At 41.6% G+C, this 17929-nt stretch overlaps 1 protein-coding gene across 1 annotated transcript in view; it reads left to right on the top strand.

Annotated features, from left to right (window-relative positions):
• Positions 1 to 17929, top strand: part of MBOAT2 (membrane bound O-acyltransferase domain containing 2) — a 50952-nt gene that overhangs the window by 9216 nt on the left and 23807 nt on the right. Inside the window, exon 2 of the mRNA XM_068981536.1 lies at positions 13782 to 13877. Coding sequence (XP_068837637.1) covers positions 13782 to 13877 — 96 coding nt within the window. The remainder of the gene's footprint in view (positions 1 to 13781; positions 13878 to 17929) is intronic.

Below are 17929 nucleotides of genomic sequence, written 5' to 3'. Positions count from 1 at the left end.
GGCTTGGAGTGAAGGTGCTGGCCTTTTGGGTGTTGCTGTGCTGTCCTGAGCTAGAAGCTGTATTTCAACCAGAAAACCATAAGTAATTCTAAAGTGTTTTTTTATATTATCTTATCCTGATAGCAGTTAATGTTGCAGCAATCATTGTGTATCCATTGCTGTGCAGGGTGCTTGGATTGCACTAATCCTAGCAACAGCCCTGGAGATGGGCGCACCAGGGTATCTGCTTCCCCAGTAGCAGGTTAGTAAGAGGGGAACCTGGGATGAGAACTGGGTGTGTCTGATCACACCCAGTGCCCAGGCTTTTTGTTTCTGCACTCTATTACTTAAGCATTCAGCTTTATGATATGAGAATGTGTCGTTAAAAAGAAGCACCCTGAATTGATCGAGGAGAGGTAATGGGAGCCAGTAGGGTCTTGAACACAGTGAGGGACTCGCATGTGTTGGCTACTCTTCCTTAGCACAAAGATACAGATAGTTTTTATCCAAAAAGATGCAATGGCCTTTAGGCATATTATGCTTAGGATCTGAGGTTTTTAAATATTCTCAATTCTCATAGAAAGGAAAACCTGTTACTTGGTGAGAGGCAGTAGGATGTCCAGGCCCTGTTGGATTCTGAAGAATCTTTAGAACATAGCATCATACCCTCTTGGGCATCCCTGGCAGTTCAGTGGTAAAGCAGTGCAGGAGACCTGGGTTCCATCCCTGGGTCGGGAAGATCCACTCGAGAAGGGCATGGCAGCCCACTCCAGTACTCTTGCCTGGAAAATCCCATGGACAGAGGAGCCTGGCAGGCTGCAGTCCATGGGGTCACAAAGCGTCGGACATGACTAAGCAACTGAACACATATGCACACACATCATACCCTCAAACCCTGCGCTTGGGAAAGGACCCGATTCAGATTCCATTATACTGTCTAGTCACTGTAGTATCTCTTTTGGAGATTTTGAATTCTAAGTTGTGTTTCCAGTTGTAAGCTGAATCTCTGTTAAGGACCCAGTCATCGTTGAGCAAGGAAGGGAGGTTTCTTTCCCTTGGGTCAAGGGTTTCTGTCTGAAGTAGGAAGAATATGTTAACATGGAGATGAAGACAATACAAACACACGTCCCTTGGAAAATAATGCTGTTACTTTGGGTGTTGCTGTTACATCTGAATGTGTTAGAATAAGAATGTGCACAGGTGGACTCAGGTAATGGGGCTGTACCATAAAGAAGGCTGAGGGCTGAAGAATTGATGCTTTCAAACACCATGCCATTTACATAAAATATGTGGTTCACGTTGAAATTTTGTGAGAGAAGAAAGTTGCATGAATGGTGTATTTCTTTTTCTTTACTTTTAGGTAAGAAATGAGGAAGTTGTTTGGGGAAATTAGGGCTTGCTGAATGCTGAGTCTGCGTGTGGTGTATTGTTGTAGTAAATATGTAGGCTTGATATGGGCAGGTTTTGTCTTTGTGTTATAGTACGATTTAATAGCGTGTTTGGACTTGAACTTTGGAACTTGAATGGTGGAATGACTTCTGTGTTCAGTCGCTTTGTTGAGTGCTCTCTACAGATATTCCACTGAACTGTCCCTATAGTTGTGGCAGTGTAAGTCATTCAGTCATGTCCGACTCTTCCGACCCCATGGACTGCAGCCCACCAGGCTCCTCTGTCCATGGAATTCTCCAGGCAAGAATACTGCAGTGGGTGGCCATTCCCTTCTCTAGGGTATCTTCCCCACCCAGGGATCAAGCCCAGGTCTCCTGCATTGCACACAGACTTTTTACTGTCTGAGACACCAGGTTATTAGTCACTGTACAGAGAAGGAGATTGTAGTTCCAAGAGGTGAGGTTACTCAGACCAGTAGCAAAACCAGTAATGATCAGTCCTGGACGTCTGTGAAATTAATTTCCGTGGTTATTGCTGATTTATGGAGATTCTTTTAAAGTTTTCTTTTTAATTAGAGAAAAAGAGATCCTCACCTTCTTACCACATAGCGTAAACAGCCTGGGTTATTTTTTGAAAGAATAGCAAGCATGTTGGAGACGTAGTGACTGGGTTTGTCTTAGTCATCATTAGAACACAGTGTTGGGGTCTTTTTAAAAGGCTTTATCTCCCAGAGAAATATTTGAATAAAAGTGATTTTATTCTCTCAATAATCTACCCTAATTTAAAATTGTTCAGTCTTTTGCAAGTTCCATGCTTGAGGCTGATACTTATTTAATTACATAATAAGTATAGACTTTAAAGTGCTACTTTAATGTCAATTGACTAAGAAAAGACTTTTAAAATACTTTCTGATACATAAATTTGTATAGGGAAGAGAGAGTGATCCCATCCTGCTTGCTGCTGCTGGCTTAGTAAACAGTTCTTATTTAGAGTAGTAATGGAGAGAGAATCAGAAGATAAGAGGGCAAAATATATGATGACCTGAAAAAACGGTAGGGCATTTTGCTGAAAGGATGTTATAGGCAGGTGAGCCTGGGCACCTATTTCTCTCAAAAGTGTGAGCTTTTGCTTACACTTAGTGAAGCCCAGAGAAGAGATGAGATTGCTCGTCTTTTCCTGGCCTGGAAATTAATCTTAGGGTATGACAGACTATGCACCTTAGCAGAACTTGCCTTGGGAAGAAGGTTTCAGGATTGAAATGGGGTTGGCACGATTTGCCTTTCAAAGTTTTAAGATGTCTCATGTAGAACTCATTTTGTTGGAGCACAGCTTCATTTCAAAACACGAATTATTGGAGTGCTGTTATTTAGAATAGTATAAGATAATAGATAATAGTACAAGATAATAGAATAAACTTTTTTCCTTAGACACGAGAGCTTTAGAAAGTGTTCAGAGAACAGACTTAAAGACTTGAAGATAAAATCCAATGAAGAAAGTGATAAAAGTTAAGAAATGAGTAGGATGGAACCCCAAAGTACAATAGACAACTTAAATTACAAGTAAATTACTCTTAATAGCTAAACTGCCAGTGATATTTATTAAACACAAATGCTAAGGTGCTTTCCCATGCTGTCCTCACAGCCACCTGTGCTGTAATACTGTATCTCAGCTTTATTGTTGAAGAAAACAGAGATTCAGAGACCTAGATGCTTTCCCCAAGTTTATACAACTGGTCCCCAGCAGGCTCAGAACTTGAAACCCAGTCTGTTCAGCACCAAAGCTCCATGCAGCCAGCTGCTAAACTCAGTTCCCCCTTGACCTTCACAACATGCGGATTTTCCATGGGAAACAGGTAGTGTCCTATCCATTTTATTTCGGGGTTGTTTTCCTTCATTGATAATTGGTGTGTGTGCAAGTAATGTAAATTAATTTTAGTTTGAAAGCTGAATTGGGAAGCTAAATTTCTTTAATTCTAATTCTTGGGTTAGTTTGTTAATTTATCCCGACTTGGCAGCTGAGCAGTGAAGCCAGTGGGATAAATCCTCACTTCTTCCTTCATCTCCCCACCGCCTGTATTCACCATCACCTTGCTTCATCAGTTTCCTCTTGGGTCGTTTGAGGACACTTGAAAGGCCCTTGAGACCGCCCCTGGTGCCCTCAGCTCTCAGTGGGTGGTAGGGATGCCCCGCTGTCCTTAGGCTCCTCCCGACCCCTCCAGCCCGCTGTTGCTCGGTAGCTCCAGCTTCCTTAGATCACTGCACACATCGTCTTCCTTGCTGCCCTTGCTTTGAAGATCTTCACAGAATGAATTGAATCACCTTTTTCCTTTTCTGCTTTTCCACCTATGTGGTTTTCACCCCGAAGGGTAATGGAAGAAAGGTGAGTGATCGTCTGTGCAGGTGGGAAGGGAGCTCGGAACCCTTTCTTATAACACACAGCCCCTGAAGAGCCAAGACTGACAGGTTCCTGGTCTTCCCATCGGGAGGGGCACCGGCTCTCTGACTTGGAAGGTGGTCGTCCCTGGGGTCTCAAAGAGTCGGACACGACTGATCAACTAAGCACAGCACAGCACAGGAAAACATGAAGCCTTTTATAGACATTAGTTTTCACGGTTCTGGTTTTAGTAGCAATTAGAATAGACTGAAATTTGGATGCTTTTTTGTGGGTAATTGTCTTTCTCAGTTTAAGATTCTGTCATTACACTGACTGCCAGATACAGTTTTTGATGTTTTTAAAACCTTTAAAACTTCATTTCTGTGTATTTATTGATTTAATATTTTTAACTACAATCCAGACATCTGAAATCTTGATGTAAACTATAGAAGTCTATGTCTTTTTTTTCCCTTTTCTTTTTCCTTTTGGCCAAGTGCAAAGCGTGTGGGATCTTAGTTCTCAACCAGGGATTTAACCCATTCCCTCGGCAGGAAAAGCACCGAGTCCTAACCATTGGACCACCAGGGAATTTCTATAGAAGTCTTTGCATTTTGAGCAATAAAATCATCGTGCCAAGAGCCAATACCCAATTTTATTTCTATCTTTGAGTCAACTTTGGAAATTTTCTTTATAAAACACCAATAAGTGACTTCGTTATGTTACAGAGACAGGTGTGGGAGCAGAGTTAGATTTTATAAAAGAGCTGATTAGTTGCCACGTGGTTTGGGTCCTTTCTGTTGTCTGTAAACAAAATGAGAAAGAAAAGGACCCAGTGCCCTCATGTATCCGTGTCTCGGTTTGTGGCTGGCCTAGTGAGTACAGCTGAGCTCCTTTCTTGTTGTCATGAATAAGGTTTTGTAAAAGAACAAACACAGCCCCTCACGACTTGTATTGTGCTTGTAACTCATGGAGACCTTGTTGTTCCAGGTGAGAGGGCTCCTTGGCGGGGAACCCGGTAGGCCCTGTCTTCCGAGGAACAGCAGTTTTATCGGGGAACGTAGATGACCTGCAGGTCTCTAGGAAGACAGTAAGAGAGAATCTGGAGTCTCCCCATTCAGGGAGAAGCCCAAGTGGAGACCCTGGGGAGAAGGTCCCTTTACCCCAAGAGGACAGCGGCACAGTAGCGATTGGGAACAGAACAGGGGCCTCTGAGTCTTGTATGAAGACGACGTGGTAGCTGGTTTTTGCTGGTAAAGCAGCTGGTTTTCTAAAAGTGTTTTAAAATTCTTCTCTTGGAGTCACAGACTAACAGAGCTGGTTTCCAGCCACAGAGCTCAGCTTATGCTCTGAGTGAGGGGTGGCAGGCTTGTCCCACCCCGGGGGCTTTTCTAGGTGTGGATATATTTTCAATTTTCTGAATCTATTTTAGAACTTGAATTTATACCCCCCCCCAAAGAATTCATACTTCCATACACGCCTACCAAATCCTACTTTAATTAACTAAAATCTACAAATTTTCTCCCCCCAAAGTAGCAATAAAACTGGTCAAAACCATTGTTGGGCTCTGAAAATTTACTCAAAGCAAACAGCAATTCGAGAAGCTTTTATTTAAAAGAAAACTGTTGACCTTTGAGTGAAAACAGTGGGAACGGCGGTATTCCTGCCTGGGCTCCTCTCCACCCCTCATTTGCTGGCAGAGAGTTCTCCTGGGGCAGGGCCGGCCACAAAGACCGCAGCTTTGGTTGACTTCTTCGAGGTGAAGGCAGAAAACCTAGGCAGTGGCTCACAGAGGATGCCTCTAGCTCTCCCCTCCTGAGGATTTGGTCTAACGTTTGGCAGAGAGATTCTTGGCAGCGAGAGAGCCATGGAGAAACTAGAGAAGATACCGATACAATCATGGCTGCCTGGAGACTGCCTCCACATCAGGGGAACTCTGGAGGGCCAGAAGGAGAGAGACGGCCAGGGCGGGCTTGAAACCTGCTGGACTGTCAAACGAGCTCTCAGACCCACACCTGGAACCCTCAGCAGAAGCCTTACTGGTAGCAGATTTTTAAGCACAAGCCCTGACTAGCCATTGACTGACCGCTGAGATTACAGACACAGGGGAGACTCCTAGAGTAAGGCTGAAAAAAGAAAACCGTGAATTTAAAAATCGGAGGGGAGATGTCAGCCGCTGTGTACCATGGGTGAGAGAGATACAGCAGAGACAGCACACTCCAAAATCACTGCCAACAGCGACCGCAGCCTTGACATTTTAAAAGACTCTTGCTCCTTGGACGGAAAACTGCAACAGACCTGGTGTGTGCTTAATCGCTCAGTCATGTCCCATTCTTGGCAGTCCCCATGGATTGCACCCTGCCAGGCTATTCCTTCCATGGGATTCTCTAGGCAAGAATACTGGAGTGGGTGGCCATTCCCTTCTCCAGGGGATTTTCCCGACTCAGGAATTGAACCTGGGTTTCCTCATTGCAGGCAGATTCTTTGCCATCTGAGCCACCAGGGAAGCCCATGACAAACCTAGACAGTGTATTAAAAAGCAGAGACGTTACTTTGCCAACAAAGGTCCGTCTAGTCAAAGCTACAGTTTTTCCAGTAGTCATGGACAGATGTGAGAGTTGGACCATGAAGAAAGCTGAGCACTGACGAATTGATGCTTTCAAATTGTGGTGCTGGAGAACAGTCTTCAGAGTCCCTTGGACCGCAAGGAAATCAAACCAGTCAATCCTAAAGGAAATCAACCCTGAATATTCACTGGAAGGACTGATGCTGAAGCTGAAACTCCAATACTTTGGCTACCTGATGCAAAGAGCTGACTCATTGGAAAAGGCCCTGATGCTGGGAAAGATTGAAGGCAAAAGGAGAAGGGGACAACAGAGGATGCGATGGTTGGTTGGCTTCACTGACTCAATGAACATGAATTTGAGCAAACTTTTGCATATGGTAATAGTAGCACAAAGGACACAGAAGAAAATGGAGCTGTATTAGAGCAAGCTTGCTGTTTTATTAGAATTAAGTCAGCGTTGATCTGAACTAGGTTTCTGGCTTGAGCTGCTAGGTGGACTATGTTATGTAGGAAATGGGGTCGCTGGGGAGAGGCAGCTTACTGGGTAGGGGGCCTTTCTTTACATGTTACATTTGAGAGGCTTCATTAAATATTCATGTGGGAATAGCAGTCAGACAAGTGTGGTGTTCAGGGTAGAGGGTTTCAAGCCTTCAATGCAATGAAATTAAGAAAGAAAGGTGCCTGGAAAAGAGAAGAGGACTGAGGCTTCATTTACCAACTGGTCTGGAGTCACCAGCTAGGAAGAGACCAAGGCAACTTTCCAGGCCAAGCCAGTTTGGACTCCAGAGTCGACTTCTCTGTTTTCTTGATAAATTGCTCCAATTTATAAACTTGACTTTCTCCTTAGTTTCTGCAGCTGATGTAGTATGAGATATTTTTCAGTTTCTCCTTGGAAACCCTCAGCACTTGCTGGCACATCCCTATCTTAACTCAGAACTTGTTTCTTCCTGCTACATAACTGCTCCTCTGACTCCCAGCCTTATCTCTTACCATCCATCCTGTGTATGGGTTAGTCTTTGTTACTTGCCTAAGAACTATTTCACTAGATCACTCTTTGCTCAAAAATCTTTGAATGCCTGCGGGAGAATAGCAAGAAACACTCAACACTCATGGCCCTTCCGAATACCCTGAACCCTATTTTACGCACTAACTTATTTCCTGTAGTTTCTCCCAGCTTTCACTGGTACGTGTCAGGCTGGCCACTCCTGGCTCTGGGCATTTAGCCTCACAGGGAGGCATCATCTCCTCTGTGTCACTCCTGTTCTCTATTTGTGGCTGCATCCACATCGTCGTCGTCCCAGGAGGAGCCCTCAGTTACTTCCCTGGCCTGCAATGAACATCTTTTCACACTGCTTCCGTTCTGCTCTGCCACTTTACAGAATGCATTCTCTTTGTCAAGCTCAGTGCCAGGCTCTCATAGACTCAGGCGTCTGAAATCTTCAAGAAGTGCCATCTAGGGAAGGATACAACATCTAAGAGAACAGTTTTCACAAGAAGCGATAAAGATGCTCTAAATAGACATGGTGAGACAGAGGTGACTGGCATCTCAATAGCTAATCCTGGAAAAACCCAGCACTGTCACTCACCATTGGCTGTCAGACGCTATGGCTGTGCTTGCTGGCTTGATGTCAACTTCCTGCAACGGAGAAGTCGTATCTCACTGTTCTTTCTGTTCCTTCTATAAAAGGCAAGTGTGTTGAGTTAAAGTGACATCTTTAACAGACAAAACTCTTGGAAGAGATAAAGCATGTGATTTCAAAATGTGAAGAATGGCTACTGTATATCTTTACAAGAAGGTGTTTATAAATGTGATAATAATGGAAGAGGGCTTCTCTAGTGGCTCAGTGGTAAAGAATCCACCTGCCAATGCAGGAGACACAGGTTTGATCCCTAGGTTGGGAAGATCCCCTGGAGGAGGAAATGACAACCCACACCAGTATTCTTGCTGGGAAAATCCCATGGACAGAGGAGCCTGATGGGCTGTAGTCCAGGTGAAAGTGAAGTCACTCAGTTTTGTGTGACTCTTTGTGACCCCATGGGCTGTAGCCTGCCAGGCTTCTCTGTCCACGGGATTTTCCAGGCAAGTGTACTGGGGTGGGTTGCCAATTCCTTCTCTAGAGGATCGTCTTGACCCAAGGGTCAAACCTGAGTGTCCCACATTTCAAGCAGACTCTACTGTGTGAGCCACCAGGGATCCCGGGCTGTAGTCCAAGGGGTCCCAAAATGTCAGACACGACTTGGCAGCTAAAAAAACAGTAGTGGGAGGAGCCTTTCAACTTGGCTTAAGACGTCACCTAGTTAGATAGTTGATACTCACCTATTGGTTACCTGAGGGTAAACTTAACCTTTGGGCCTAATACCTTAGCAGAAACAAAGTATCTTAGAATGTGTTATTGTGTACAAAGTAAAAAGAGCAAGAAATGTTAAGGATTGCATTTACTAAAATTCCATTAAATTGATAACTGGACTTTTAGAATAAGATGCAAATACTATCAAAAAGATTTTAGAAAACTGATGTTTTAATGATGGTTATAAGACTAAATTTTGAGGCTTCCAGTAATTGTAGTAGATTCAACACACACGTTTATCTGAAACTCAAAGAGGCAGAAGCTGGAACCTAAGTGCTGGCAAGGATGGTGCTATTGAGTATGGGCCAGTCTTTCCTGACAGGTCCTGGGTGGGTCGGAAAGTGGCATCGGGGGAGCAGAGTCTGTGTGCAGGGTGTGCAGCTGCAGATGGCTTGGTCCTGGTGATCCATGCTGGACCCTTTGAAACTATGCCTGTGTTACTTTCGTGAAAGTAGAGTGAGATGAAAGAAGAGCCAAACTCACTCTGGATTGCTGGTTTTAGAATAACAGCCTCATTTACAGGTATGCCACCCCATAGAAAATGAATTATTCAGGTTGCCTCACGCATTATAGCCACTAACTATAAATGAACAGACTTGATTAATCATAAATTTTTAAATAGGAAACTTGAACAGTTTGTAAGCGGTTAATCTTTCCGGGTCCCTGCTGATTTTATCAGACTTAAGGTCCTATTTTGAAATATACCCAGACGTAGAACACTCATCTTTTGCTTTACTTCATTCACCTGTAGGTCCCAACTGTCATTATGCCTAATAGTTGTGTTCGTATTCACATGACTGTTGTGTTTGTATTTAAAGGCATGGGACTGGATAAAAACCTTTTGGAAATGGGTATAAACGGAGAAGAGGACTGAACCCTGGAGTCCCAGGTTGAGATGGACTCTGCAAAGAAATTATAAAATTTGTTTCCAAATAATTTTAAAATCAACTTTCTTTAGATTAAAAATTACCTTAAACAAAGTAGAACCACCAGTTCATTGAGTTTTGACAAATGTCCAGACCTGTGTAACTACCCCCCAAATCCCCAGACACAGGACACTTCATTCATCCCCCAAGGTTCCCACATTCCTTTTGTAATCTTTACAGCCCAGCCCCCTGCAACCCACTTGCTCTCTGCTTTCTACCACCTTTGATCAGTTTGTCTGTTTTAGAATTTCATGTAAATCGAACTGTATAGTAAGTAGGGCTTCCCAGGTGGAAATCCCATGGACAGAGGAGCCTGGTGGGCTACGACCGTGGGGTCCCAAGAGTTAGACACGACCAAGCAACTAAGTACACACCACAGTTAGGTCTCAGATGTGTTGGCCTTTCCTGAATTGGGGCCGCACCCAAAGCCCCTTGAACTTGAGCACTCTGAAAGTGATGAGTTTCATTTGACTTCACATTAAAATAATGGCTCACTTATTAGTTTTTGTCTTTCCATCAAGATTTTGAACCTTTTGGTGATGTTGCCTGTTTTCCTCATTTGGGAAGAATTCTTTTTCAGTTCTCAACATTTCAAGCTCATTAATTCCCATAGTCCCTGAGCACTTTGTTTTTCCCTGAACAATTTCCGCTTCATTTCTAATATCTAGAGAATGGGTATTTTAGATGTGGTTTCTCTTTTTAAAATGGGGCCATAATTCAACACTTATATTTGAATGAATAATAAAATGTTCTCTCTGGAACTCTTCAAATCTTGTTGATTTCATTTTGTTTTAAAGGATGATAGTATCAGGATGCTTTTAAAACTGCACAGAGCAGAAATTCCAACTCATAGTGGTGTAATGGTATAACTCATAGTGGTATAATGGTAATCAGTACAGAGAGATTCACCTTTCCAGGGAGAAGTCATAAGGTGAGGCAGTTCTTGTTGATTAACTCAGCAACTCTGTTTTTATGAGGGCATCAGAAAGTTCTGTATTTTGTTTTATTTAGCTTTTCTGCTTCACCATCTCACCAGATTGTCTGTAGGCTAGCTGGGCTTGATCGACATAGCAGTAGCAAGGGTCCTGTATTGTGCTGTGCTTAGTTACTTAGCTGTGTCTGACTCTTTGCAACCCCAGGGACTGTAGCCCACCAGGCTCCTCTGTCCAAGGGGATTCTCCAGACAAGAATACTGGAGTGGGTTGACATGCCCTCCTCAGCAAGTATCCTACTTGCTATTTAAGGAGAAAGCCTTTCCAAAAGCTCTGTGTCATGTTTCACTGACTGCACTTAAGTTTCACGCCCACCTGTAAACTGCCAGTTGCAGGGGCGACGAGACCACAGTGACTGAGTTAGATAGGCGGGCTCCCTCCCTGTGTATCTGCCTTTTCGAAGGGAGAGAATGAGGGTTCAGAAGCAATGTCACTTTCTCAAGATCACACTGATAGGAAGAGTAAAAGGTTGATGGGGCCGTTATTTGAATCTCAGTCAGGTCTGCTGGATTTCATGTGCATGCATGTTTTTCTGTTTGAAGACATTCAGTGAAACATTTGCCCTGACCACAGCACTGATAAGAATACCGTGCATGTACATATTGGCCTATATGTCTGTTTCCTTCTGCTGATGCTGAACTTGGCAAATCAGAGGCTTTCCCTGTCACCTTTCCCTGCAGCCTAACTCAAAAGATGACAGTGAAAATGTGGTGCGCTTTGGTATCGCTTAGGAATGCATTTCAGTTCTGGATAATAGGAAAAAGCCCAGCACCTCAGATTTTTTCTGGACTTATGTTATTCAGAGCCAGTGTAGCTGCTCAGCAGTGTTTATTAAGGAGGCAGGTGTCTTTCTTGTTTTGCAGTTCTGTCCTTCGCCTGTTAGCTCACTACTTCAGGGAAGCAAGGTGATTGCCGCTACAGCCATCAGATCCTTTTTCTGGGCAGAAGGAATTCACACCATGCCAGCTAAATGTATCCCCTCTTTTTTCTCTGATTCTACAGAATGCTTTCATTGATTTTTGACAAACTCATAACTAATCCATGATCGCAATTCAATCATGAGTTGACAGAATTAGACCACAGAGTTTTCCGGTTCAGTGAAGAAGTTGCTCACATCATGGGCAAACAAATGTGATTCAGTTAATGAATGTTGATTGATATTTTTGTTTATGTTAATGAGTAAGTTGAAAGTGAAACACTAAAGATACAGGTTGACATTTTTTTGTCCATGTGAGTAAGAGCAACTTCTTTGCGGAATTGAATAATAGTTTGTGAATGCTAGAAGAATAAGATTTTCTGGGTTTTTTTCTTGGGAGGGTGCTAGTCACAACGTCATAGCTGCAGGTCATGACATACTTTTAAAAGTTTAGCGTGTATTGTTAGCATTCTCGTCATTGCTTCTGATTCGGGTCAGTACACTTCTTTCACAAAGAGCCAGACAGTAAATATTTTAGGCTTTGAGAGCCTTGTAGATGCTGCTGCAGCTATTCCGCTCAGGTGTTCTGAGGCAAAAGCAGCCATAAACAGTATACATGTCAATGGCCATGAGTGTGGTCAAACAAGATTTGATCGACAGAAGCAAAGCAGGGAGCGAGATTTATCCTGCAGGCTTTGGTTTGATTATCTCTGGTTTGAATAATCCGTTTGTTCAGTCAGTAAGTCGTGTCTGACTCTCTTGTGACCCCATGGACTGCAGCACTCCAGGCTTCCCTGTCCTTCAGTATCTCCTGGAGTTTGCTCAAATTCATGTTCATTGAATAATGTATAGTGTTTGCCAATTTTCAAGGTGTAAATACTTTTACACCACTAAATTTGGCTTCCTATATTGAATCATTTTTGCATTTATCCAATAAACCCTGCTTGGTCAAGGTATCTTATTTTAAATTACAATTAGTTATAGTGTACTAAACTCTATTAAAGATTCTTTCAGTTATCTAGTGCAGACTTCTTTGCTCAGGAGTAATCCAAGTAGATCAGAATTACCTATTTGTCTGAAGTTTGAAAGGACCCTTTCCTAAAACCTCCTGAATGGCCTGTTTGAGAAGTTTAAGGTTTTAAATTAATCAAATACATTGTTGTGTTTTTTTTCCCTATTGATTTCTTCTATATTATGTATGTTTAGAAAGTCCTTCACTGATTTGAGGACATTTGAATATTTATCCACAGCTCGTATATGTTTTAGTTTTACACTGTATATTTAATTATTTTATTCATCTAGGATTGTTTCGATGAAGACATAGCTCCATTCACCCACCCAAATTGTTTAACTCATTAGGTGATAATCCATTCACTCCTGCTAATATGCATTACAGCCTTCATTTTACACAGTGGTATATATTCTAGAGTCTGTTTGTGAATTTCTGTTCTATTGATACGTAAATTAGTCCCCCCAGACGATGTTTTAAATTCTTTTTTAAAAATAATTAATTTATGGCTGTGCTGGTTCTTTGCTGTTTTTATGCACGGGCTTTCTCTAGTTGCAGCAGGGTGGGGGGGCCTACTCTAGTTGTGGTGTGGCAGCTTCTCTTGTTGCAGAGCCCAGGCTCTAGAGCGTGGGTTCACTAGTTGTAACACGTGGGTTTAGTTGCCTCGCAGGATGTGGTATCCCTTGCATTGATGGGCAGATTCTTAACCACTGGACCACCAGGGAAATCCTGATGTTTTTAATTATTGTAGCTCTCTTCCGTACATCTTAAGACTGAAAATTATTAAACATGTATGTTTATAAAATGTGAGTAAATACCACCTGATACACACTGTTTACGATTTTAGATGACTGAGGACAAGTTTTAAAAATACTCTTAAGAACTTGTTTGATGTGTGTTTCAGCCAAATATTTTCATACTAGATTTTGTTTTCTAAAAAGAAGGAAAAATAAATAGATACCAGTACTTACCATATTTAGTTTTATGTTGTGAGCATGACTTTCAGATACATCATCTGTTATATGGAGGTTTTTCAGAAGGAAAAAATGAATAAAGGTAGGAAATAAATGTGTTTGCCATTGAAAATGGTACAAAATTCAAGGAAACTAAAGCAAACACTAGTAAAGAGTTTTTACAATTTATCAAAGAAAGGCATTTGTGGAGTAGATCTCATGATGTTTATAATTTTTGAACCATATCATATAGTTAATATGTTAGCTTAAAATGTATTCTTTAACAAAATGAATCTTTTTATTTCACTAATCTAGCTTGTTTTTGTTTTCCAGATATTGTTTCGTGTTTGCTTTGGGATACCTCACAGTATGCCAAATCACTAGAGTCTATATCTTTGATTATGGACAATATTCTGCTGATTTTTCAGGGTAAGATGAAAATTTTGATTCAGAAGTCTATTTATCTATCCTAACACATTGGTTGAAAGACAAAATATAGTTCCATTTAGTAGTTCAAATGAAAAACTCTTTTCATTTAAAATTCTTTTTGTAAATTTTTCTTCTTGGAAAGTGGTCTTTTATAGTGATGTGTAAGTCACAAAAATAACCTTTTTTAAAATTGACTTTTGTAACATTGCTAAATATATGGGAATAAAATTTGTATGATATGCCGATATTGAAAGCATTTTCTAATTCTGGTCTTCCCTCGTGGATCAGACGGTAAAGCATCTGCCTGTAATGCAGAAAACCTAGGTTCAATCCCTGGGTCAGGAAAATCCCCTGGATAAGGAAATGGCAACCCACTCCAGTATTCTTGCCTGGAAAATCCTGTGGATGGAGGAGCCTGGCAGGCTACAGTCCATGGGGTCGCCAAGAGTCGGACACAACTGAGCAACCTCACTGGGTCTAATTCTGTTGGAAAATTTTATGGTCAAATAATAACTATGGAAAATCAGCCCCTTTGAGCCTGCTTCCTTGCTGCCCTTCTTCTCCCTCCCTCCCTCTCTCTATTCCTCCTTCCCTTCTTGGAATCCCTTTTGTACAGTGTTTCACCAGCTGCTGTGTAATGTCTGATTGCTTGTTCTTGCGTCTTAACACACTGTGGGACTGTCTCTGGACGAAAGTCCTTGGACTAGCTTTGTCAGTCTGAATTTCCATGAGAATGCACTTGAACATGTATTTTTCTTTTATGCATTTCACATCTATGAAATGTTTTACATTCTGATATTCAGTATTCTAGTGAGTGGTAAAAATAACTTCAGGCTTTCTTTTCTTCAGAGGAAATTTAGTCCTTCCTTGGTTCTGGAAGGGTCTTTTGCCTGTAACAGAACTGATTGAATGTCTCTTATGAGATAAAGGCAGTCCAAGTCCTTAAAGATGAACTTGTTCACCGTCTTTATAAAGGGACACCTGCTAACATCTGCGTACTGGGTGGGGAAGTTGAAGATAAAACTCTATGGTATATATGTCAAGCCTAACAGTTTTCTCTGTTGAAAAAGACACAGAAGACCTGCTTTTGAGTAGGCCTTGAGTTATCTGTGCAGGATAAATAATGACCAGTAAATTCAGTGGAAGGATAAGTAAGTGGAAAAAATAAAATGAAACAAATCATGGCATCTATGAATAAATTGTTGAACGCTAGAAAAGAGCCACTGTTATGTGAGCTTAAAGAAAAGTCACTGTTATAAAACACGAGAATTTCAGAAGATGAATTATCTTTTTCTCCTTAATGATATCAAAGTGGATTTTACTTTTGTTAAACAGAACTTAAAATCAGACTTGGATAAAAGACTATATCTAAAAGAACAAATAAAACCAAGACAAAACAAAATTTATTAAATACACTAAAAAACTAGATAGTCAAATTAGCAATATATTGAATAGAATTGAGAAATAACCTGACATACAGAAGAAGAGAATAGATGTTGGCTATCAACTTGTAAAGGACTTCCTTGGTGGCTCAGATGGTAAAGCGTCTGCCTACAATGCAGGAGACCTGGGTTCAATCCCTGGGTCGGAAAGATCTCCTGGAGAAGGAAATGGCAACCCATTCCAGTATTCTTGCCTGGAAAATCCCATGGACAGAGGAACCTGGTAGGCTACAGTTCATGGGGTTGCAGAGTCGGACATGACTGAGCGACTTCACTTTCACTATAACTTATAAACAGCAGGAATTCTTAAAGCAAAAAGCTTTTAAGCAGAATCAGTAGGTGTATTGGGCCACCTTGAATCGTGATGAGCTTGGAGAGGTAGCCTAGGTCCCACGTTGTCATCTTGGTGTAATGAAAATAGGAACTAGCTGCGTATATTTTTAAACTGCCACATTTACTAAGTAGTTTAACACAGCAGATTTCAATTTATTAATAAGAATTGGTAGAAGTACAAATTCGTGTGATCCAGTGTTCACTGGAGTCTCATAACCTCGTCTTCGTATTTAACTTAGTCATTACCTTTTTTATTTCCCTTATCTGCTATTCTAAACTCCCTTCACTCTCTACCTCTAGGAGTGGGCTAACCACTATCGAAGCACATTACTCCGGTGACTTTACATAAGGCAAGTTTGTTTCTCATTCACACCCAGCCCCCTGAGGAGGGGGCCTCTGCTCCCCACGATCATTCAGGGAACCAGGCTTCTTTCTTGTGGCCCCACCTCCTTCAGGGTCTCTAGAATCCTCTTGATTAAATTGAGGGAATGGCGTGTCCCGTAGTGAGCTGAGCCCAGAGAGAGCATGCCTGCCCTCCACTTTTTCCCCCATTCTATTGGAAAAAACTAGTTGCATGACCCCACAACGTAGAGGAACAATATGCCTGTGATAGGATCTTAAGTATTTCACTAAAATAAAAATTTTTCACTTGAATATAATTTAAAATATTTAAGTATGTCAAAGAAATACAACATAGCATTTTACAGATGGACGACCTGATGTAAAACTCCCAGTTTAATATGTAATTTTTATCCACTAGAAGAAAGCATCTGAGCATCATCAGTGAACTGGTACAAAGACAGAGATAAATCAGCTCAAGGAGACCATTGTGGCCGAACTAAGTTAGAATGCTCCCTTTTGTTTTAATGTGCGCAGAAGAGAAAAGAAGCATTTAGTAAGCCTTGAGTGTTACAACACATGAGCACAACAGATCCTGACTTTCTCCTAATTAGGGTAGATACGGGAGCCATCCAAAGTGGAGTTGGCAGTCTGAGGAAGGGAGAGCTGAATCTAGTGACCCGTTCTTTGTGCTGAGGTCTCCAGTGCCCTGAAGTTAGACACACAGGGAATGAGGCCAGGCTCTTGCTGAGGAATCACATGGGAGCTCTTCTGTACCAGCCAGTGTTACTTGCAAAGGTGTGGAACACTGATATTGTGTGTGTGTGCATGAAATATGGGGTGTGTGTGTGTGTGTGTGTGTTTAGATAGAGAGATAGGCTCAAGATACATTTAAAATGCTGAATAGATAAAAGGGACTCGCCTCTTAATAGCAGCTTCTTTTTGCAGAAAGGTTGAAAGGCTAGGTTGTCAGCTGACATGTTGGCCTCAGGAAATAGGTACAAAAGAAGTATAAAACAGTTAAATAGGTTTCCTTTATATCAGCAATAACTGGTTAGAAAATGTCACAGATAAAGGATCTGAATTTCAGAAGCAATAAAAACTATGAAATGTTTAAGGAAACGTGTAAAAAGAAATGTAGGGACCTTTGTGTAGACCTTTTTGTAGTAAACTATGAAGCTTTACCATAGGACATAAAAAAGACTGACTGACGAAGCATCTTGTTTATTCAGAGAGTAACATTCAGTGTTGTAAAAACAGTCCTTTTTCTCTAGTTAACCTGTAATGCGGTTGAGGTTTTGAGGGAAACTAGGCAAATTGAGGAGTTTCCCTAGAAGTGTTTGAGAGGAGCAGATTCAGTATAAAAACATATACTGCTTGTCAAGCAGACATCATTTGAATATTGTAGGACTGACATAGGAATAGCCAAATCCAAGAAGCCTGCGTAGAGAAACAGATCTCTGGATCTGGGATATAAATGTACAGAATGACAATGCTGGGACTGTGGGTCAATGAGGAACGCCCCTCTCAGTTATTCAGGAAACGGTATTGAGACAGAAAAAGAAAGGTGAATGCTTGCCTTCTTGTAGATGGAAGCAGGAACAGATTTTGGGGGACAGGAAGGAAATGAGTTCTGATTGGAATATGTTGATCTTTGTGAAGCTGAAGCGTTGGTTAATGCATCCACTAAAAAAAGATATATGTGATATCTATTTTAAAAGATATATATTTTCCATTGAAATCAAGAATACATTTTAGAGCTAAGCAGAGAGCACCAGATACTCAGTCGGTATCTTATTACCGGCTGCCCCTGTGTGTTCGTGCAGTTACCAGTTTTTTGGGTCGGTGCGGTACATTTTGCTAGGGGCTGAGTACTCTGTAGGTGACCATCCTGTCAGTAGAAGAAGGGAGGGACCGTTTGTTGTAAAAGCTTCATTC

This window comes from Capricornis sumatraensis, chromosome 1, assembly GCF_032405125.1.
Source record: "Capricornis sumatraensis isolate serow.1 chromosome 1, serow.2, whole genome shotgun sequence".
Classification (NCBI taxonomy): domain Eukaryota; kingdom Metazoa; phylum Chordata; class Mammalia; order Artiodactyla; family Bovidae; genus Capricornis; species Capricornis sumatraensis.
This window is presented reverse-complemented; position numbering and strand designations above follow the sequence as displayed.